The 24,579-nt window shown below is 31.9% G+C and overlaps 2 protein-coding genes across 5 annotated transcripts in view; one reads left to right on the forward strand and one right to left on the reverse strand.

Annotated features, from left to right (window-relative positions):
• Positions 1-24,579, reverse strand: part of LOC129907741 (uncharacterized) — a 48,553-nt gene that overhangs the window by 14,710 nt on the left and 9,264 nt on the right. Inside the window, exons 2-6 of one of the 4 annotated variants that reach the window (XM_055984084.1) lie at positions 15,516-15,541; positions 15,041-15,445; positions 1,685-1,933; positions 1,429-1,624; positions 1,033-1,355 (exon numbers count right to left, since the gene is read on the reverse strand). In XM_055984084.1, the coding sequence (XP_055840059.1) occupies positions 1,033-1,355; positions 1,429-1,624; positions 1,685-1,933; positions 15,041-15,424 (1,152 nt within the window). In that variant the 5' untranslated portion in view covers positions 15,425-15,445; positions 15,516-15,541. Of the gene's footprint in view, positions 1-1,032; positions 1,356-1,428; positions 1,625-1,684; positions 1,934-15,040; positions 15,542-24,579 lie in introns of all 4 variants that reach the window. The other 3 variants (XM_055984085.1, XM_055984083.1, XM_055984086.1) reach the window with 3 other exon arrangements.
• Positions 21,738-24,577, forward strand: LOC129909299 (uncharacterized protein K02A2.6-like). The gene is made up of 4 exons (XM_055986384.1): positions 21,738-22,592; positions 22,661-23,318; positions 23,980-24,040; positions 24,085-24,577. Exons 1-4 carry the CDS (start codon positions 21,738-21,740, stop codon positions 24,575-24,577), a joined length of 2,067 nt encoding a protein of 688 aa, XP_055842359.1.

Raw genomic sequence — 24,579 nt, forward strand, 5'->3', positions numbered from 1 at the left:
ACGTGAGGTATTTCGCTATCGTCCAAACGTCAACGTTTTTGCGTGTACGTTTAGACGATTTTCGTCTTCCATGAAGCAAAAAAAATAAAGCGAAAACGTGATCGTCCAAACGATTGAAGTTTTCAATTTTAAGTTTTGGATGATTCCCTAAAGGAAAAATTGAATTTGTTTTAGGACCAAAACTAACGGTTGCTGCCTAACGGAAATGGAAAAGTAAATTTTTTTCAAAAACGGCAGAATTAATATTTAAAACAACCACAGTGACAATCAACTGTAAATTTAGCTTAAAAAAAAAAAACAAAGTAAAAACGTTAGGGCCATTTTGTACAAACATTAAAACATTAAAATCTGAACAATAAAAAAAGATATTAACATTTTTTAAAGTAACAAAGAATAGAATTTCTTCTAAAAATCAAGACATTACTGAAATTTATATCATAAGTATTAACGGAGATATTAATATTAACAAGAGTAAAGACATACCAAAGTAAGCGTTTTCTTAAATCATCGCTAAAGGCTATCAAATTTGCAGATAGAGAGTTACTTTTAGAATTTACCTAAGAATCATCCCCTAAAATGTTCTTATCTCATTACGGGACACCCCGTATACTTACTGTTCAATCATCGATTAAAAAAAAACCAATTTTTTAATAAAAAAAACATTTCTTGAACCGTTATTAAAGGTACCTGCCAAAGAACGCTACTTTAACTTACGACCCATTCGCGCATTTTATTTTTTTATTTAAAGTCAACTGTCCCTCACTCCCATAGTTTTTTTTTTTCCTTAAATAATTTATAAAATTTTTTCATATCATTTAATTTATGAAATTTAAACAACATTTTGGTAAAAAATTTGTTTGTTTAAAAAAATCTTCATTTTAATTAAACAAATAATAATACGGAAATAGCGGCAATTTCTAACCCAAACAGGTTAATGTACTATTTTTAATTACTTAAAAAGAAAAATCATCGAAATCGAAAAATCATACCGGTTCCAGAAAAAAACTTTAATTTTAAACATAATTTTCATACCTGTAACAAAGTAGAAAACTTTCTGGACATTTCTTCGTTCTTTTTATCATTTTCATCCAAGCGATTTGCATATTCCAATGCTTGTTTTTGTTGCTCAGCCAAAAGTTTTTGTTGTTCAGCAATTTGTTTTCCCTGTTCCGAAGATTTTCTTTTGCAATTTCGTAACTCGCTACGCAACATCGACAATTGGTTATTGTACATCTTCATTCCTTGTTTTATTTTACGAATTCCTTTTCGTAAAACCATATTACTCTGCGGAGGTGAGGGCAAATTTGATGAGCTATCCGACAATTCTGATGATACCTTCAACGAACTGCTACTTGCTGTGGAGAAAAACATAGAAGACCAAAACTTATTAATTCATTTAAAGACCACATCGGTGGTCGGTTATCATACGTCTCTTGGTGCTTGGCAAATTAAAAAAGTCCTTATTAAAATAAGCAATGTCGGGAAGATTTGGTTCAATGTGGTCCTTGAAGTACTCCATGGCCATTGTAGAAAGATCAAATAATTCATCAGTTACACGATAAGGTTTTTCCAGCCTCGATGTGTTTCGAATATAACTCAAGACATTGTAAACTTCATCTAAAATCTGTAAAGAAAATTGATTTATAAGCAAATAACATTTTAAAAAGGAGATGGATTAACTTACTCCTCCTGGGAAAAAGCAACAATGCTTTCGTTCGATATGTTTACCGAAAGTCATTTGTAAAAGAGATAACCTCATGTAACAGGTCTCGATAATATCGCACTCACATGCAAGGGGATGATTTCTGCGAGCAGATTCACGGCGTGGCATCTTGGCTTTGATATTTTGGAAACGATTAACCATTTGATTTATTAATTTTGAAAATGTCGAATTCAGTATAGCCATACATATATCGTTCATTTTGTGAGAAACCTGTCGGAAAATAGTTTTTTAGAAAAATTATTTGAGTAAAAATATAAAAAAAAATAATATACTATTTAGTCAGCGATTCAAGTAGTTTAAAAAAATGTGTCTTTTGGAGAATAAAAAAAGACAAAATTGCATTTATTACAAAAAAAAATGTTTTATTTTGTTGTGCTGTATAAAAACTTCTTTTCGTAGAGACTATTACGTTTTTCAAAATGGCGGACGTCCCACAAGACCAAACAATACGCAAACTGAGATTTATACTCAGGATGAACCCCTTTTCAATACTGCATCCAAACTGAGACGTCAAAGTGAGACGTCTAAGGGCTGCCGCCCTTCAGCAACTCCCCTGCTTGAGCACACTATAGGATTTGGGGTGGGGTTAAGGTTGGGTATGTACAAAGTTTCTTTTGGATTCGAAGAAACTTTTAAATTTTGAAAGAAAACGAATTCTTAAAAATAAATAAAAATGGTAAAGGTATGAAGTTCAAGGCATGTCAAAGTGAGATGGTTAAGGAAGGCCATGCTGCCCCGTGCAACCCCCCTGCTTGGGCACACTATAGGATTTGGGGTGGGGGCTAGGTTGGGTATTGATTGAAATAATTTGATTTAAAAATTAAAATTAAGGGGGGAAATCCCTTTGGACGACAGCTTTTTCAATAATTTTTTTTGGAAAACTGAAAGCATTTATTGAAATTTGGAAAAGTATGTGATATTATTGACATTATGAAGTATTGATACAATTTTTTTATGTACATGTACATTATCTACAGCTCTTTAAAGTTGACGCCTCGAGTTTGCGCCGTGCAATGCCCAGGTCCAGAATATCAAAAAAGAATTTTTTTTCCAATTAAATATATATATATACGCATTGCATGAACCTAAATTTAGTAAAAAAAAGTGTAAAAATAAAATTAGATAAAAAAAACGAAAAAACACAGTGTTATAAACAAATTGTTAAAAAAAATATTTATTGTAGCTTCAGTTAAGGCTTAAACCACTGAAAATAGTTTCTTCGGTTGATAAATGAATTTATTAGGAAAAAAAAATTAATGCAAAAAATAAAAATTTCCAGAGGGATTTCCCCCCTTAAGTGTAACATTCTGGCTTTTGAAAAAGGTGCCATTCATAACTGTAAGTGTTGCCGTTGTTTATTTATCATTTCTTTTTTATTTTTCATCATATTTTAGAAAATTGCCCCTCTCGCCTAAGCGGGGGAGATAGACCATAGTAAAAAATGATTGCATTGAACTCCTCTACACAATACCGTTATCAATTCTTGTAAGATACAATTTTATTAAGAGTTATAATGTAATAATAAGCCCAGGGTCGATAATTTTTGAAACAAAAAAAAAATCATAGTAGAATGAAACCCATTGGAAAAGGAGGTGAATATGATTAAAATGAAAGGAAAAATAAATTACGGGCGAGCCGAGTTTTAGAAGTGGGTGGGTTGAGTTTTTAATGGTAAAAAATGGTATATCTCGATTTTCGGCAAAACTACAAGTTCTATAAAAATAAATTGCACGACTGGGGTCGCACGTACTTGCTCTTATGCTCAAAGTAACTATAATGTTAAAGCTTTTTATTCAAGAAATTTAAAATCTGATATTTTGAAGAAATTTCATAAGTAGTATAAAAAAATTAAATCGGTTTTTATAATTAATTAAACTCCGTTATAAATTATCTTAAAAAAAAAAACAAATATGCCATTTTATTTCTTGTATAAAAAGGTATTTTTAGAAATAAATTTTCGAAAATTGTAGGAGCCGTTTTTTAAAAAAATAATTTTTTATATATAAAATTTTTTTTACATTTTTCAAAAAAAAGTTGGTATGCCATGTTGAAGAAATAATTAATTTATACATAAAAACTAAATTTCAAAATTTTTCATTGATCCGTTTTCAAAAAATTGATTTTTCAAAAAAAAAATTTGAAATATTTTTTAAAAAACCAAAAATGCGTTTTTTGAAAATTTTCTAAAATTTTAATATTATCTTTACTTACACACTTTTGTATAAAAATTTTCATTTAAATCGGGTTAATGTTGTACGAGATATTAAGAAACGAAAAAAATCGTTCTATGACAGGTACCGTTAATAACGGTACAAAAAATATTTTTTTTATTTAAAAAGTTGGCTCCTATGTGTAGTACTACACACAAAAATTTTAATCAAAATCGTTAGAGCCGTTTTTGAAAAAAATTAACTTTTCTATTTCCGTTATATGGCAGGTACCGTTAGTTTTGGTCATAAAAAAAAAATTTCAATTTCCCCTCTAGGGAATCACCAAAAACTGCTAACTACCAAGTTTGAAGAAAATCACTTCACTCGTTTAGGCTGCAGCTCCAGATAGAGACAGACACACAGACAGACAGACAGACAGACAAACAGACAGACAGACAAACAGACAGACAGACAGAATTGCCGGACCCACTTTTTTGGCATTCTCCATCATCGTAATGTCATGTAAAATTGTTATCTCGAGTTCGATTTTTTTTACGAATCCTAAACTTGCCCTATAATACCTATATCGCAAGTAAAAAGTTGTATGGCAAAGCTGTAGGTAATAAAAAGATCTACAACTTATGTATTAACAATTTTTTCACATAACTTCAAAATTTAGGTGAAAAATTAAAAAAACCGTGTTTTTGGTTTTTTATTTTTATCTTTTTTAAAAAAGTGTACGAAAACGTTCCTTATTATGTTTCAAATCCACAGTAATTTATTTGATTTGAAATATTTATTTTTTCACCTTATTTTGACTTAATACCAAAAAACACCCTAATTTTCAACCGAAAATTCACGTGTCAAGATATCAGCTTTTTTCAAAAAATCGGTGGGTATTTTGTTCGTAAAAATCTCTACTTTCTGATGGTGTAAACAAAAATTTGCATTAGTATACCATAAAACATGTTATCGGAAAATGCAAAAAATGAAAATAGCTTAAATTCGAAAATATATTTTTTATCATCTGTAATTACTTTAAAACCGTAACATTTATCAATGTAACATAAAATCTTTCAGTTTTATCAGTAACTCAATTGTAATTATTAATAAAAAGGCCAAAATTGTAAATATTGATGAAAAAAAATTTCGAATTTAAGCGTTTTTCATTTTTTGCATTTTCCGATAACATGTCTTATGGCACACTAATGCAAATCAAGGGGCACGGTAGTGCCCAGCCAAGTTCTCTAGCAACTTTGGCACTACACCCTTATTTACAGGAAACAACTCAGGCCATTTTCGACCCCCCTCTAACTTCCACACCAAAGATGCCAGAATATTCAAACTCGCTGGCCGAACCCAAATTCCTAAAAAAATTTCAGCTTTTTACGATGAGTAGTTTCTAAAATATAAGACTTCAAAAATCGCGAAAACCGTAACTGACTCACTGACATATCAACAAAATTATGGAGAACTTCCCGCTATCGTAGAAACTTGAAATTTTACATGGTGATAGGACTTGTGGTGTATACAAAGGAAAAAATCGAAAATTTGAGATTTTCAGTTCAGGGGGCGTGGTAACCGCCCCTAAAGCTTGGCTTGGCTTTAAATTTGTAAGAATAAAATGTTGATTGTTTGCTTGGCAATTTTTCAAATAGCTTTAAAAATTGGTAATTTAAAGAAAAATTGTCAAGAAAACAATCAACATTTTATTCTTACAAATTTAAAGCCAAGCTTTAGAACTTGGTACACTTTTACATTTCAGTACTTTTTGTGCCAGCATAACTTCAACATAGGAGAACTTGGCTCTTTTTTTAACAGTAATGTTTTTGTTGTGATTTTTGTTTACACCATCAGAAAGTAGAGATTTTTACGAACAAAATACCCACCGATTTTTTGAAAAAAGCTGATATCTTGACACGTGAATTATCGATTGAAAATTAGGGTGTTTTTTTGATATTAAGTCAAAATAAGGTGAAAAAATAAATATTTTAAATCAAATAAATTACATTGGATTTAATTAATTAATAAAATTGAACACGTAAAAACCGACAAATAATTAAGACAAATTAAACACCTTATTGTTTTTACACTTTTTGTGTTGAGATTTAATTAACGACGCGAATTAGAACGTTCACGATATACCTACATATACATATACGCACGTAAACATTAAACGAGACGAAAAAACAATCAAAACACGAACCTTGAATGCATTTCGGACTGCTTGCAGTCCATCATCAGCATCACGACTGGTCCAGGTTGTGCAAATATATAGTTGTTAGATCTTAGATGAGAGAAAAGAGGTACGATGTGATGTTGCCGTTATCAGCATTGATAGCATTGTTGTCTTTTTGAATATAAAAGCTTTCATAGGCATTAGGGTGGGTCAAAAAAGTCGAAATTTTTTATTTTGATTTGGTACTCCGAAAAATCGATTGCTAGACCCCTCTAGATTATACACACCAAATATGAGCTCTTTATATTAATGGGAAGGTCCTCCGCTTTGCAATTTTGCATTTATACATCAAGCTTCTACTAAAAAAAAAATAATTTTTTTATTAATTGACTTTTTAGCAAATTTCTTTTCATTTTCTTGTAGGAAATTGAACGCTCTACAAAAAAGGCCTTATACACTTTTTTCGTTTATCTAACCGTTGAATAGATATTTGAGGTCCAAAAATCGAGAAAATCTTTAAAAATTCGTTTTTTGTTCTTAATTTTGTAACAAATTGAAAAATTATAATGATCAAACGCGCAAGACATATTCTTGTTGGAAATTGATTGCTCCACAAAAAAGGTCTTGTTAACTTTTTTCATTAATCTAACCATTCTAAAGATATTCGAGGTCAAAGTTAAAAAAAAATAAAAAAACATTTTATATTTTTAAAAAATTTCTAATTCACTAAAACTTCATTATTTTCAAATTAGCAAGATATATTCTTGTAGGGGCTTAAGCGATCTACAAAAAATTCCTTGGAATCAAATTGATTGCTTTAACCGTTTAGAAGATATTCGTATCCAAACCAATGCTCACTGATTTCAATAGTTTTCTTATGACGCGTATGCATTGCGATTTGGATACGAATATCTTCTAAACGGTTAAAGAAATCAATTTGATTCTAAGGAATTTTTTGTAGAACGTTTAAGCCCCTACGAGAATACGTCTTGCTAATTGGAAAATAATGAAGTTTCAGTGAATTGGAATTTTTTTTTAAATATAAAATGTTTTTATATTTTTTTTTAATTTTGGAGTCGAATATCTTTAGAATGGTTAGATTAATGAAAAAAGTTAATAGAACCTTTTTTGTGGAGCAATCAATTTCCAACAAGAATATGTCTTGCGCGTTTGATTATTATAATTTTTCAATTTGTTACAAAATTAAGAACAAAAAACGAATTTTTAAAGATTTTCTCGATTTTTATACCTCAAATATCTATTCAACGGTTACATAAACGAAAAAAGTGTATGAGGTCTTTTTTGTAGAGCGTTCAATTTCCTACAAGAAAATGAAAAGAAATTTGCTAAAAAGTCAATTAATAAAAAAATTATTTTTTTTTAGTAGAAGCTTGATGTAAAAATGGAAAATTGCAAAGCGGAGGACCTTCCCATAAATATAAAGAGCTCATATTTGGTGTGTACATTCTAGAGGTGTCTAGCAATCGATTTTTCGGAGTACCAAATCAAAAAAAAGAATTTCGATTTTTTTGACCCACCCTAATAGGCATCCAATTTTCTCTCATCTGATATGTGTTTCTTCACACTCAAGTTGTTTATATTTAAGTTTAAATGTTAATGTTTTATTGCGTGTTCTGCAATCGCTGAACACTGCGGTTTGTTTTGTTTTATATATGAGTTGTGTTCTTTAAATCTTTTTTCAATTGTTCGCTTTGTTTGACCATAGTACACTCCATCACAGTCTTCACATTTTATTGCATAAATGCCGGGTTTTTTGAATTTGTCTACTTTGTCTTTTGTTGAACCTAGTAGAGTTTTAAGTTTGTTTTGGTTCGAAAAGACAAGGTCAACATTGTGTTCCCGAAATTTTTTGGAGATTTTGTTTGTTATTACCGGCACATAGCACATCGAAGCGCGTTTCATTTCACTTTTTTCACTGTTTTGCGAAAATAGAGTTGACAAATTCGATTTTTTAATTTTGTTTGAATGTTTCAAAATGAGTTTGTCAACTAATTGATCTGAAAAACCGTTCATATCTGCTACTTTTTTGATGTATTCGTATTCGGTTTTGTAGCTTGAAGCAGACAGAGGAAGTTTACAAAGTCTATACGTAAGGGAATGGAAGGCCGCGAGTTTATGTTGTATTGGACAATGCGAATCAGTTGTTATGAAGCGGAGGGTACTTGTTGGTTTGTGGTAAACCGATATATCTATTTTGTTTTGTGAATTAATTTTTAATTCAAGATCTAGAAAACAGATTTTTCTATTTTGTTCTGTTTCGAATGTAAATTTTATAGACTCGCATTGTTCATTTAAAAGATTTAAGGTAGAATCTACTTTATCTTTTTTCACAATCGAAAACACGTCATCTACATACCGGCACCAAAATCGTGGTAGAAGTTGTTGATTTTGTAAATTTGTTTCAAACGCTGACATGAAAAGTTCGGACACTAAAGGACTCAACGGATTTCCCATATTTGTACCTTTTTCAACTTTATAAAACTTTTCTCTGAATTGGAAAAAGTTTTGTTCCATACAAATTTTTGCAACATTTAAAAAACACACTTTTTTCTCGTTTGGGATATCAATCAAACTTAAATACTTTTCAAATTCTACCAATGCGATTTGAACCGGAATGCTGGGGAAAAGAGACACGACATCGAACGACACTAACATTTCATCTTCTAGAATGATTTCATTCTGCACTTTTTCAACGAAGTCGAAAGAATTTTTCACTGAGAGACTTTTGATTGAGGGTAGTTGTTTTATTTCGTTTACTAACCACTTCGCTAATAAATTATTAAAAAGTTAAAATTGCTCAAAAACGGCTCCAACGATTTTGTTTAAAAAAATCAAATGTAAGTTTTAATACAAGGTCTATCTTTCAATGGAAATTTTTTTTTGAAAATCATTATTAACGGTACCTGCCATACAACCGTTTTTTTAAATCCGATTTTCTCCGAAACTGCTTGTTTTGTGGGGCGATTTGATTTCAGATGTTGTTTTATTTTTTTGAAAACCGAGTTTTATTTTTTTTTTTTGTTTTTATATACTACATTTCCCAAATTTTTATTGAATGATTGATTAATGATTTTTGCGAATCTTAAAAATTTAAGCACTTGAACTGTAAGAGCAAGTTCGTGCGACCCAGTCGTCCATTTTATTTTTATACCACAGGTGTTTCAAATTTTGCATAAAATATTTTTTTGTATATTTTGCATGGAAAAACGAATTTCAATATTTTTTCAAAGAAAAAGTTCAACAGATATGAAAGTCAATTATTGTAGAAAATTGTAAAAAAAAGAAATTTATAAAATTCATTCATTTGTGGTTGAGGTAACCGAAAACGCAAAATGATTAAATTTAAAATACACTGAACGAAAAAAGGCTAATATTTTTTAAACTGGTGACGATAGAAATTTGTTCTATTTGGTTTTAGTACAGTCATAAGTTTAGCTATCAGCCATTTCAGGCTTATCCTTTTTTACCGGACAGCCTGTATATAAAAATTGTTTAACAACAGTCAAATAAAAAAAAATCCAACTCTCAAATTCAAACAAATTCATCTCCTTAAATTGTTCTTTGTTTTCACACCTATTCACGGACAGAAATGAAATTACAAAAACAAATTTTTGAATTTGGGTTTTTGGGGGGTTAAACGTACGAAATTTCCGATTTCCTGCTGTGAATCTCTGTTATGGACACATGCAATGCAATACAGCTTAAAGGGGACAACCCATAGAATCTGTCAAAGTTTTCAAAAGGCAGCCCGATTAAATACACACGTTCTTATAGGAACCGACCCATAAGCGACGGATCAGACGGAGGCTGACGGATTCGAAGGATCCGATTTTATGAATTGTGAACTTCACTGTTCATTTGTGTAGAAATTGTAATAAGAGTAACATTTAATGATATATGTATCTAAGAATACATAATATTACAACGCCACAGTCATGCCTACAACTGATAATCTGTTATAGTCCAGTAATTTTAGGTTTCATCTGCGGAAAAATTCCTACTGGGCTCAATTTTGGTATAGACCTTCGTTACGGCGTTGTTATGAAGATGTGAAAAATCGACATTGATATCGCGTCCGCGTTAGAAGTTATAGAGGTCAAAAGGTCACGAAAATCAGTTTTTCGCATATATCACGCGACCTGTTGCTCGGAGGTCAATAGGGGTTTATAGAAAAATTGTTTGTCATAAAATTATCTACAAATATTGTCTTATGCATTTTTCTGTGAAATCAACCGTTTTTGGAATAGAGCGATTTCAAGCGTAGGCATAAAACATGATATGTAATAATAGGTTTGTTTTTTTAAGAGTGAATAATTTTGTATTTGAATACTGAAAAATACATGTGTAAGCTCTTTTTTTGTATAATATGCATTTTTATAACTTTGACTTGTAATTGACATTCAAACTAACTTACTAAAATTGCTAACTAGCTTACTAATTAACTATATAATTAAATCATAGCAGTTAGTTTAGACCTTCTTCCAACCATCGCACAGTGTGTCGAGCCCAAACAAAAGTTTATCATAAATACTTGCAGCTAAGTTTTTGGAGTTTTAATATCTTTTTTTGTGTTTTTATGGCAGGAATAGAAAAAAAAATTACAAATTAACAAATTAAACAACCTATTACTTTTTTTTTTAGTATAATTTATGAAATTAACATTTATTGAAGAAGCCACTTGTGAGCAAAATTAATTTTTTTTTATATATAAACAAAAATATACTTTTCGTAAGGTTTTTGGTGTGCTGAACTCGAACCCGAAGTCAGAAAAATTCTATCATATCACGTTTTTGAAATATTCCCCTTAGAAAATCTGAAATGTCGTTTTTTAACAGTTTTTGAGGTTATGTTCTTGAACGTGGTGATTTATTTTTAATAAATTTGTGACAGTTTCTAAAAGAACTAAATGTGTTCTTTTAAAGCCCGTTTAAATTTTTTCAATATCTTTTTTCTTCTTTGAGAAATCTTAAGTTGAAGTCAACTTGTTTTGTTTATCTTCTCTATACAAAAAAAAATCGTAGGTTTATTTGCGTTTCATAGCAAATCTCGAATAGTTTTTTGTCAATCGCTTTCAAATTTTGAAATAACGTTTTATTTGCATTTTCGTAAATTCTTATATCGGCCAGGTTGGTAAATACAGCTATAATACACAGTAGAGCGTGGCCGGGTCAAGTAATTATATTAAAAATTTAGTATGCAGAAAAATATAATTTTTTTTCGTGTTGAAAACAATACTTAAAATATTTTTAATTACAGCTGTGAACACAAAAATAGCAGTGCTTACACAATTTTCATAAAATGTTAAATATTTTTAAAGTGCTGCTTTGCAAAAAAGTTTAAAATTATATTTTGTACTCGGCGGGACCTCAGTTATCATATCCAAGGTTTTAAACTTTTTAAATATGCTTATCACTGTCTTGTATAGGGCATTTATTGAAACACTCTAGTTTATGCCCGAACATTGAAATAGCAGTGTCTTTGTTTTTTTCTCTTTCAAGCTTCCAAATGTAACTTTTTTTCATTTTTTTGGTAGGTAAATGATTTTTGAAAGTGTTATTGCTTCTTTAAGCCTAAATTGGCATTGTCAAAAGTTGTCAAAATGGCCCGCAGAAAGCATTGTTCCGAAAAGTTAATAAAGTTCAATAAAACAAACTTTATTAAGAGGAAGAAAGTTACCAGTTCATCTGAGATATCGTAGAATAACCTGTTGAAATGGTGAGTGATACAGCAACATCCAAAATAGTAACATTACCTCGAAAAACGTAATCTAAAAGGAATCAGGTCTTAGCGAAGTGGTTGACAAATTAGCTAATTGGCAAAGTATCATTCTTTAATAGGCTCCAATAACCAAAAAATTAACTACAAATTTCTGATAGCGCTATGGCATAAACAGAACATGTGCTGGAAGCTAAGCTACTAGCCTAAAGTCTGCTAAAAGCACCATTACTGACGAAAAATCATGTAGGAAAAAATATTAAGTTCGTAAACGATTGGCCCAAGATGGAAGTGAAGAACTTTCTATGCACTAATGATACCCAAATAGTTCTTTTTGTGTTCAAGGGTCTTTTGATATTCTCCTTATGGTGCCTATGCCCAAAAATAACTAGTTTTGTACCATTAGTGCATAGAAAATTCTTCACTTGCATCTTGGGCCAATCGTTTACGAACTTAATATTTTTTCCTACATGATTTTTCGTCAGTAATGGTGCTTTTAGCAGACTTTAGGTTAGTAGCTTAGCTTCCAGCACATGTTCTGTTTATGCCATAGCGCTATCAGAAATTTGTAGTTAATTTTTTGGTTATTGGAGCCTATTAAAGAATGATACTTTGCCAATTAGCTAATTTGTCAACCACTTCGCTAAGACCTGATTCCTTTTAGATTACGTTTTTCGAGGTAATGTTACTATTTTGGATGTTGCTGTATCACTCACCATTTCAACAGGTTATTCTACGATATCTCAGATGAACTGGTAACTTTCTTCCTCTTAATAAAGTTTGTTTTATTGAACTTTATTAACTTTTCGGAACAATGCTTTCTGCGGGCCATTTTGACAACTTTTGACAATGCCAATTTAGGCTTAAAGAAGCAATAACACTTTCAAAAATCATTTACCTACCAAAAAAATGAAAAAAAGTTACATTTGGAAGCTTGAAAGAGAAAAAAACAAAGACACTGCTATTTCAATGTTCGGGCATAAACTAGAGTGTTTCAATAAATGCCCTATACAAGACAGTGATAAGCATATTTAAAAAGTTGAAAACCTTGGATATGATAACTGAGGTCCCGCCGAGTACAAAATATAATTTTAAACTTTTTTGCAAAGCAGCACTTTAAAAATATTTAACATTTTATGAAAATTATGTAAGCACTGCTATTTTTGTGTTCACAACTGTACATAAACAGCTTTTTGTTACTTGTGTATGGTTAAATATTATTAAATATATCGATTTTTTCATTTTTGTGATCCCCTTGAAGCTGTTTTTCAAAAAATGAATTATTTTGAATACTTGACTCGTAGCACATAAATGTGAATATCTCTGGTAATCGCAAACAGAAGCAGACCAAACTTTGCCAATATTAAGAATAGGCCTTAGGCAAAATAATATAAAAAAATTATCGATATGATTTTATATGTTTTTTTTAAATTAAGTTTAAAAATTAATTTTTTTCTTTTTTGGCCATTTATCAAAGAAATTTTAATAACTCATATATAATTTTATAAATTTAATTTTTTTTTGGTTATACGTTTTACAACAACACTCAAATAAACAAAATAACATTAACAAAATTTTTCAAACATTCACCAAACGTGAAATATACACTCTCAAAGATTCGCATAAATTCCTGAAAATATTTTCGATTTCCGAGGTACTCATGTTTCGGAGCTTATTTTGAATACATAACCTGGGTTATTTTCTAAGATAAATATGTTTTCATATGAGTTGACACTTCTAAATTATATTTTAATAGCAAAAATATTAATTTTTAACAAAAAAAAATTGATTTATCATAAGGGGACGACACACTGTGGGGCGGCTTAATTCTGGATGTTCGCAAACTTTTTTTTTCCACGAGCGACCAGGAGGGTCATTCCGTAACTTTCAAAATGATAATCGACAAGACGATCTTCTCAAATCTTTTCAAAGTTTGAGAATCTTCAAAAATATTTGAAATCGTGACTGATTCAATAAATCCTAAACAGTTTATATAAATAAAATTTTTCATATATTTAGAAGTCGTGTCAGTGTAGGTAACTATGTAGTCTTTTACTCCGGTGGCTTAGGTTTGTATCCCAAAAGTTGAAATGTTTTTTTTCTTTCTGTAAATCATTATCGTCAATAAATAAACGATAGCTAAATAGGTCTCGTTTCTGGAGAATTTATCACCAGAGAATTCATAATTACGAAATAGGATTTTTTTAATGATATGTATATGTAGTCAATGATATGATAATAAAGCAGGTCGCAATTTTTTTTCATTTTTTTTTTTTTCATTTTTCAAAAAGCAAAAAAAAAAGCGTTCCAGAGGGTCAATATATGTAATTGTTAAATTTTAATGTGTCGACAACATTCTTCGTACTTCACTGTTCTTAATGTTCTTCAGTTACAAAACAAATATCAGCCCTATCGGATAAAAATGTTGGAGTTAGTCGGTCCACCGTTAAAAAAAGGAGTTTGCGACCATCCAGAAATACACTGTCATTTTATTAATTTAAAATTTGTATAGTAGTATAATTAAATGGAGCGCTAAAAGCTGAAGTGAACCAAGTCACAAAAAGTAAAATCGGAGATATAACGAGTTAAAGTAAATACGCTGCCATTGAAACTTCTGGTGAATTTTTTTTTCGAACAAATGACAATTTGAAACGAAACAAATGAGAAGTTAATGACAGACCTTAATAGAGCTAGGCCTTGCGCACATTTTTGCACTAGATTTGGGTTTTTTATTTTTTGTCTAGGTTCGTTACAGCTGTTAGACCTCCAAATTATAACTACTAAGCTATCACGCAAACGTTAACGTTTTCGTGAGAACGTTTAAAAGATTTTCGTTATACGTGAACCCAACAAATTTTTGCGAAAACGTGATCGCCCAGACGTTTGACGTTTTCAGTTTTACGTGAAGCAACTCTATCGTCCAAACGTTATCGTCTGATGCTGATCGAGTTACGGAATGACGCCTCTGGACATAACGACAAAATTGATATATGACACGTAAAAAGCTGTTATACTAGATAACTGCCTTACAATCCGGAAGTTATCTAGTATGACAGCTAAATTAATCTTCCATAAGCAGCAATAAGCAGATGAAATGTTTGGCCCGATGCCCGCATGCTCATCAGAGCTTAGTCTTGAAGACAGGTGAATGTTATCCTACGCGATGTAAAGAGTGCAAATGCTTTACTCTTATAATAATAATATTTTAATCTCACTAAAACTTATGAAAAGCTGAATCAAAAGACGACTTACCACTCGCAATTGGCCGACCTTTTTATAGGTTACATATGAGAATATTTTGTCTAAAATCTCCATCGGCATGTCTAACAGAAAAACGCTCTGTGGTGTTATAGAAGCACTAGATGATCTGCCAGAAGCCATTACAGTTGAAGTCGATGATTGTGATTGTATCTGCTGTTGTTGTTGGAAGCTTGTATGTGTAAATGCACTAGTTGGAGCTCTTGCCATAGAAGCGATTGCGCTTCCACTTGGTGCAGTTATCATTACATTACTACTAGAAGCGGCCTGTCTGGTTATAACAGAGAATCTCTGCATTGATTCCACTTCTCCACTGTTGGTACTGGCACCACTACTGTTACCCGATAAACTTGTACTCATTTGGCGCGTTGAAACCATTTTTTTAGCTGTGGTTTTCTCCTATACAATAAACTTCTTTATTATTATACGAATAACTTAATACACCTATTTATTTTTTGTTTGTTGTTACTTGTTTGGGATTTCTGTTTCGATGTTCTGAAATTAAAGTATAAATATAATGTGAGTTCTAGTATTAAACATTTAATAACAAATAAATAATGAAAACAAAATCATTTATTTACATTAATGATAAACATTTGACAATTTTGTAAGAAAACGTAAACAGTTTATTTGAGTTCATTTGGTATTGAATAAAAAGCTTGCATTTAAAGGTCCTATAAATATCTACAACTTTAACTCAGACCATTTTTTTTATATAACCTCAAAAATATTGAAAAAAATGCAAAAATAGGATTTTTTTATTTTTATCTTTTACAAAAATGATTGGATTTTAGCAAAACTTGATTTTTGGAAAGTTTGGAATGCAATTATTTAGATTAAAAACTATTTTTTAAGATTATGTGGAAAAACTACACTTTTGTTTTAGAAAATATTGAGAAAAGTTGAAAAAAACGATTTTGAAGATTGATTTTTCCGTAAATGATAAAAAAAATGGTCTGAGTAAAAGTTGTAGATATTTATACTATCTACAACTTTTGCATTTAACTTTTTTCGATAGGAGGTCTACTTTTGACAGAAATCGTAAGAAACCACGATTTTTGACACCCACCCCACTTCTTCGCCCACCCACCCCTTTTCCCAAATTTGTTTGTGGGCAATTTATTTTTCCCCTTTCATATACCATTTATCCTAAATTTTCCAACCACTTTCATGCTGCTAATAATTTTTTTTATTTTCAAAAATTACTGGCACTGGTCTATAAGGGGTAAACCTCGGAATGAATGCTAATAACATTTTTTTTTTTTTGCTCAATATCTTCGTTTGTGCATTCTATAACCAACCTCAAAAGTCTAGAAAAATCTCTTGTCCGCAAGACGCGATGCTCAACGTCAAACCGCGAAATTTAGATTTTCGAAATTGAATTGCAATAAAAGACAATATACACATATGATTTCAAGGTATTTTTTAATACTGATTCCAAAAAATCTATCCGCAATTTTACATTATATCCAATTTTTTCGTTGTTTTTTCACTTTTATATCATTTTATTAAAAAAAAACACGCAAATTAGTATTAATTTTTTCTCTTATTAGCCCAGTTTATTTTCCTAAAAAAATATTTTATTTTTTTTTCATAAAAAAATAATACTGAAAGTATTTCTTTTTATTGAAGGTTTTGAATGAACAGCAACAACTTGTGTGTGTTACCACCAAGTTCATAGGCTGGAGTTATAGCTATTTCACGGGGACCAACCCGATCATCAGACTCCTTTTAGTGGTGCTAAGTCGCTTATGTTCAATTGATTTTGAAAATTGCCCGAGCTGGGCTTGAACTCACGACCTAGCGGTTGGGAGGCCGACGCACTACGCTTCGCACCACCGCTGCCACTTGTGAATTCATAACCCCGAACAGGTTTTCCAATTATCAAGTTCACTTGAACCGAGTAGCATTTTTATTAACTCAGACAAGTCTGTTATTGTTCATTGGGTTTCTTTCACTTTTTTTCCTTCTTTTTAAATACAAAATTAATTCAAATGAATTAAAACTTTTTCTGAGCTATTGCGGTTACCTTAGAAAATAACAGCTCAGATAAATCTTATTTAAAAATTAAAAATTACCTAAATGTCCGTAAAGCTAGAATCTATGGGCAAGGGGCGGCCCAGAAACAGCGTTTCATTGAAGCGTTATCAATGAAAAAAAAACTGATTAATTCTGGGTTAATCCAATACTGTATCACTTAATTGTGTCCTTATTAAAGTACTTAAACTTAAACAGTACTTAATTACATAAAATTTTGAAAGAAATTAGTTCAACATTTTTTTTTTAATTTTTTTTTCAAAATTTTGATTTTGAAAATTAATTTTTGAAAAACTGTATCATATATCAGCTTTATTCAAAAACAAGATAAAAGACGAGGTTTTTGGCTTTACAAAAAGGTATAGCACGTCATTTTAAAATGCTCACTTTTTGACTTTTTGCAAAAAGTGGTCGTTGTAGTTATGCCTTTAACGTTTATTTCATATAAACGGATTACCGGTATGGAGTTAATTGTTGAAAATAAATAAAATAAACAGTTCACCTAGCGAAAAAGGTTAATGGTTCAAAAAATGACTGTTAAACTTTTTTTTTCTTGGATTAAAAGAAACATGATTTTGGACAAGAAAACATTAAAACATGATTTTAGTTTAGAAAAAAATATGAAAATCAGGCTAAATCAGGATTTCTGACAGCCCAGGACGGAACACCCCGAGGATAATACCTACTGTCTTAAGTGGGAATCGAAGCACATTTAACGCATCTAAAAGCGCAAACTTGCCTCAACATTCCCAAATTAATAGTACATCTGTCATTCAAAATCCCTCCCAAACAACCATAACGAACACAAACAACAAAACCTCATCCCAAACGGAATCAAAACAGAATCCACCAAGCACATCTACCACATCTTCTCCCCATTCCATAATTAATGAAAGCCACAAACAATTAAATTTAAACGTAAGTCAATCTCAACTTAACCCACTTTCCATAAACTCTCAATTAAATAAAAAATTAAATAACCAAAGTTCAAATTTCAATGCAGAAACAAATATTGACAGCGTTGCCACAAAGTGCCCGATCGGGTCACTTGGCCTCTTTTTTATAAATTGGCCCTTTGCCCGGGCCAATTAGAAACGGCCCACGAATCCAAATTTTAGTAGATTTATCTTCATATCGTGCTTAGTAATAATTAAAAGGCTTTACAAAATTATATAAAATCATCGCGATGCATCGCAATTACAATGTGTTTCCACCACAAATAAATAGGTATGTATACTGAATTCATTAATTTATCTCGTTTAGTAATTCGATTTTTCTCACGTCAGTTTTTTTATTTATTTTTAATAAGTGGCTCAAAGCTAAAACATGTCTGTGCATTAAAATTTTAAAATGTAGGTACATCTTTGATTTTTTTAAATTTCTATTGTAAACTAATACAGGGATTATTTAATAAAAAAAAAATACCACTCTTTTCAAGGTCAACACAATCTAAACCTGGACACAAGTTTGGGAGCTATTAGACAACAGCAAATAAGGTTTTTGAACACATTTTCAAAATTTAAGCAGTTATTTAAAGTTAAACTACACCTATACTGTTGTGTGGGGATGTAAACTCTTGGAGTGTCCTTTGGGGCTCCCCTGTTTCTAACCACCGTAGTAATGTAATCGAAGAATTCTTAGCGAATTCCGATTTAATGCTTTTAAACGAAGGATCCCAAACACACTTCTCAACTCAGAACACCTTCACTTATATCGACATATCATGCTGTTCACTGTGAGACGCTTCAAAAAGCACCCTATGCTTTCTAACCTTTTAGCGTACAAGAAAACAAATGCTCAATTTAGAAGAGAAATGAAAATAAGCAAAACTTAACCTTTAGCTGAATTCACGGCAGCGATTAATCCTAACTCTCCCATCTCCAAAACCTGGCATAATATCCTGAATAACTTGAACGTTATGAGTCGGGATAATATGCCACCTCAAGCGCCCGGCCCGACGTATATGGAATTAGAATGTTGCTCAAGTGTTTTAAAAGATAAAACCCCAAGTAGAGACCGTGCATCATATCCAATGATAAAAAACCTAAAATTCAATGTTAAATCTAGACTTCTTGCGTTATATAATGAAATACTAGACACCAGCATCATCCCACAAACTTGGAAAATTGTCCATATCATGCCATTACCAAAACCAAATAAGCCCATAGACTCTATAGATGGTTACCGACATATTTTCTCATCCCATGTATGTCCAAGGTTTTGGAGAAAATAGTTGCAAAACGGCTCTATTGGTTCCTAGAAACCAAAAAATTGATCGGCACAAACCAAAACCAAACCGAGATTGTTGAGACGCCTGGCTACATATCGATCATTACGTATCAAATGCACTGTCTTCCAGCAACCATGTGTCGATACTTTCATTGGATTTCATGAAAGCTTTCGTAAAAATAGGTTTTCATTTAAAATTGAACAAACTACAAAAGAGCCTAGCAGCAAGAAGCAATATTATTAACTATTTATCAAATGCAAAATTGAACATTCATGTAAACACTTTATGTATTATTACTAGATCACTAGGCAAATGTCCAAAAACTACGTAAATCTTATTGAATCTACATACCATCAGTCGGCAAGAAGAAGCATCAACGCCTATCGTACAACCAGAATTGACAACATTATGGTGGAAGCTGACCTTCCCACATTGGAACAGCGACAATCAGAGAGTCTTCTTAAGATCATTTCAAAACTCCTGTTCTCCTACAACTACATCATTGATAGCGACATTGATTCAACTGGCAACATTAAAATGAATAAGCGCATTCCATCCACAATCAGCATGGCTTTATCAAACGCCAAACGAATTGGTCTACCCTTCAAACGCGTTAAAGGTCATTCACTGACCCTTCTTACAGAGTACAATAAGGACCACACTAATAGAAGAGTTTATCATTCTATTTTTGAAGAAATATTCGAAAACTTTAAACATAAGGGTTGGACTCTTTTGTTTACAGATGGGTCCAAATCCAAATATGTATAACACTTCATTAGCTGTCACCGAAGACAAGGGAACTTTAATAAAAACAGGTATTTTATGGGAATATTCGTCAATCTAAACTACTGAAGCCGCAAAAATGATTCCACAACTCAGTTCTAGATTCTGTTATTTTTATAATATTTTTTTATTTTGTCAAAATTGTGCTGGAATCGTTCAAAACTCGGAAATTTCAATGAAAATAACTGGCATTACCGGCTTTCGATTCTACTTTCATAAATAGTACTATTTCAAAGTAGAATCGGAAACAACTTTCGAATAGAATCGAAAGTAGAATCGAGTTGCATAGTTGGGCCCCAGGTTAAACCCACTGGCGCTAGGCGCCCCGGCAATTATTAGAAAAATTCACAGTTCAATTTTCAAGGGCTTTCAATGATTAATTCAGGGTTATTCCAATACTGTGTATTTATGTATCCTCATATAACTTTGAATTTTAGATGAGATTTATCTTTAATCTATATGATTTCTACGAGATTTCCCATACAAATTTGTATGGTATATCACAAGTATTCGAGAAGATTTAGCGTGAATCACACTCAACCTTCTGTGGGCACACCCTGTATTCACAATTCTTAAAAAATATATTATTTTATCACCATTAAACAAAATGGTAATGTTTTGCGACGACTTTTTTTAATTTTAAAATTTTGCCCAGCCAAATTCTAGATTTAGGTTGTGGTGGAGATGGGGCATTAAACAGCTTTATTTGAAAACAAAATAAAAAGTTATGGCTTTAAAGAAAGGTAAAGCAAGTCATTGTTAATGTAACCTTTATGTTTTAATAATTTTTTTTCCAAGCTTATTCAAGTTTTTAGAAGCACCTTGCCTGGCACGCTTCGCGAGTTTCTTCTTCAAGTCCTCTGTCGCGCTCACGGAACTTCGTTGCTCTGCTTATGGCATGTAGAGGCCAAGCAGCACAAGCATAAGACTGCGAAAGTGCGAAGTGGTCCTAAACCTTTGCCAGCCCAAAAGTCAAAAGAAAATACAGCGTCCACCATCTTTATAACTTTGATATCAATAGCTTGGGTTTGTAATAACTTCAATTTTTCATATATTCGACATGTGTACCTGTAGTATTGGTAAAATATTGGTCGATTTTCTATTTTTCATAGAATTGTTATTACATTATAATAATTGATCACCGCAATTTTTAAGGTTACTTTACTAATAAAATTACATATATTTGTGTACTTGGTTTAAGTTTCTAAGAGCATATTGTTTTTCTTTAAAGCTCCATACTAATCGTAAGTTAACTTCTTTTTATAAGATATATTGCTAACTTGGTACCACTTTTCCAGAAAATATAATCGAATCGAATTTTTGATATTTTCGATATTTATTATTGGATGAGTTTGTTCTAGCAGCAACAATACGAAATTATCGAATCCGCTATCCGTTGATTCGGTATTCGTAATAGGGTCGATAATTTATTCAGCGTTGAATTTATAAAATTAAAGATTTTTGCGGTAAATTAGTTATTGTTAGCATTATAGAAAAACACTTGGTAATATTATACTGAAACTATTTATATTGAAATCAATCAAGTAGCTTTTGCTATAATGTAATAGAATAATATGAAAATGAAAATTAAATTAACAATAACAATTTGGCGACGAGGATTATTTAAGAACGAGGAAAAGGATGTACGCCGAGGTCAGGAATTCACAATGGATACATTGGCAAACAACATTCAAGAATTTGTCTATGATCCTGCAAATGGATTGTTTTGAATCTTGGTACAACCGTTTTGAAGACGTTTTCATTGTCGATGGGGCGTCTCTTGATGATGCAGCCAAGGTTCGTCTTCTCATGAGAAAAATGAACTCAATCGCTCATGAGAAATATGCGAACTTGATTTTACCAAAACAAGTCAAGGATATAAGTTTTGAGGAGACAATAAAAAAACTCAAAGGTATGTTTGGTCGTAAAGGTACTCTATTCAATGTTCGATTCAGCTGTCTTCAAACAATCAAACGAAAGACAGACGATTTGGTTACCTACGCATCATTTTTGAACAAAAATTGGGAAGAATTCAAATTGAGTGACCTTTTCATCTATCAATTCAAATGTCTGTTATTTGTGACTGGACTACAAGCCCCAGAAGACTCGGAAATCCGAACAAGATTATTAGCGTCGCTTGAAGATGAAGAAAAAGCAAAAACCATCACACTCGACAAATTAATTTCTGAAGCTCATCGATACATCAATCTCAAAAAAGATACTGCAATGATTGAACATACACCACAGCCATCTTCAATTGTCAATACAGTTTCATCAAGTCAAAAATTCAGTCAACCCCAGCGCAATGGGTCATTCCAGCAAAGATCTGATACAACCAAGACACCAAGAACACCTTGTTGGCAATGTGGAGCTATGCACTTCTCTCGGGACTGTACAAATTCACAACACAAATGTTCTCAATGCAAAAAGATAGGACACAAAGAGGGTTACTGCTCCTGTTACAACAAATCAAATTCATCATCAAATCAAGAAGGTGTTCAGCAAAAGAAGTCGAATTTTAAAGGTAATAAAAAGCATTTTTTTTCAAGAAACGATCTTTTCAGAGCAATGCAATTCAAACAACTGTGAATTGTATTGAACATTCAAGCAAGCGAAAATTCATCACAGTTCAGATCAGTGATGTACATAATGCTAAACACATTAAGGACACACCTATTAAGCTTCAAATAGACAGAGCATCCGACAACAGCATCATAAGTCAATCAGTGTGGAATAAGTTAGGCAGACCAGGGTCACGTCTAAGTGAAAAAGCAAAAAGTGCAACTAGTCATAACATAAAACTAATTGCTGATTTCACCTGCAGCATTCGTCTCCGTTCTGGAGAGGTAAGTCAGGGAAAGTTTTTCGTTACTGACATAAACCTGAACTTATTCGGGATTGAATTATGTTTCAATCTTTGGGATAAATCTCTTAGCAATGTATGTTGCCAAATCAGTCACACTCCACATCGTGATGCAGCCATTGCAAGTATTCGTCAAGAATACAAGGGTTTATTCGACGAACCAGCATGCATTAAGGTCGACGTTCAGCTTCACCTCAAGCCTGGAGCTATTCCTGTATTCAGAGCAAAGAGACCCGTGGCATATTCTGTAATACCAATAATTGAAAAAGAACTGAAACGCCTGGAAGATCTTGGTATCATAACCCCAGTAGACTTTTCCGAATGGGCGGCACCTATTGTAGCAGTAAGAAAACAGAATGGTAACATCAGGGGGGTCATTCCGTATCTGGATTATCGTCAGACTTTAACGTTTGGACGATAGAGTTGCTTCACGTAAAATTTAAAACGTCCATCGTTTGGACGATCACGTTTTCGCTGTTATTGTTTTGCTTCACGGAAGACTAAAATCGTCTAAACGTACACGCAAAAACGTTGACGTTTGGACGATAGCTAAATAGCTCACGTTTCCCATACGTTTATACCCATTTAATATTGTTTTTTTTTTTTTTATTATTATTTCCAGTTTGTGATCAAATGTATTTAAGGTTCGAGTTTGTTTCTTATTAAAAAAATAAACATCACATTATATTTCTCTAAAAATATGAAAACAATGATTTTGTCCTAACAAACGTATATTTTATATTTATATGTGCAGTATATAAAATATTTTTCTTTTAAAGAAAAATACGCGCAAGAAACAAAAAAAAACATTGTTTGTTTTGTATTTTCTTTGAGTTCATACACCACACCACCAACAAAAAAACACATGACATGACAGAAACAAAAAACAACACAAGTAAAAAAATAACAGAGCATCCTTCTTCTTCTTATTCTGACAGACAGAGTCAGTAATCAGTATGACATTTAAAGCAGTTTGAGAATTTCTGAAACCTCTCAAACTGCATGAAGAAATAAACGTAGACGAATCGAATTTCGCTGAGTTACGTGAAGCAAATTGTGGACGTGATCGTCCACGATCAACGTTTTGACGATTATCGTTTTGAAAATTACAGAATGACCCCCCAGAATTTGTGGAGATTATTCTTCAGGCCCCAACGATGCTCTAGAACCACATCAGTATCCACTTCCAATTTCTGACGACATATTCGCAACACTCAGCAACAAGAATATTTTCAGTCATATTGATCTAACTGACGCTTATTTACAGATACCAGTTTCTACTGAGTCACGAAAATGTCTGACTATCAACACTCACAAAGGTTTGTACAATGTCAATCGCTTAGCACCCGGAGTGAAGTCAGCACCAGGAGCTTTCCAGCAACTTATGGATACTCTACTAGCAGGGTTGAAAGGTGTTGCAGCTTACTTGGATGATATAATCATAAGTGGCTCCTCCTGGGAAGAACATCTCCAAAGTCTTCACGAGGTACTGAAGCGCCTTTTTGATTATGGATTTCGAGTGAAGATTCAAAAATGTTCATTTTTCGCATCACAAATCAAGTACCTTGGACATATAATTGATAAGAATGGGTTACAACCAGATCAACAGAAAAAGTAGTA

Source organism: Episyrphus balteatus, chromosome 1, assembly GCF_945859705.1.
Source record: "Episyrphus balteatus chromosome 1, idEpiBalt1.1, whole genome shotgun sequence".
In the NCBI taxonomy this organism is placed as follows: Eukaryota; Metazoa; Arthropoda; class Insecta; order Diptera; family Syrphidae; genus Episyrphus; species Episyrphus balteatus.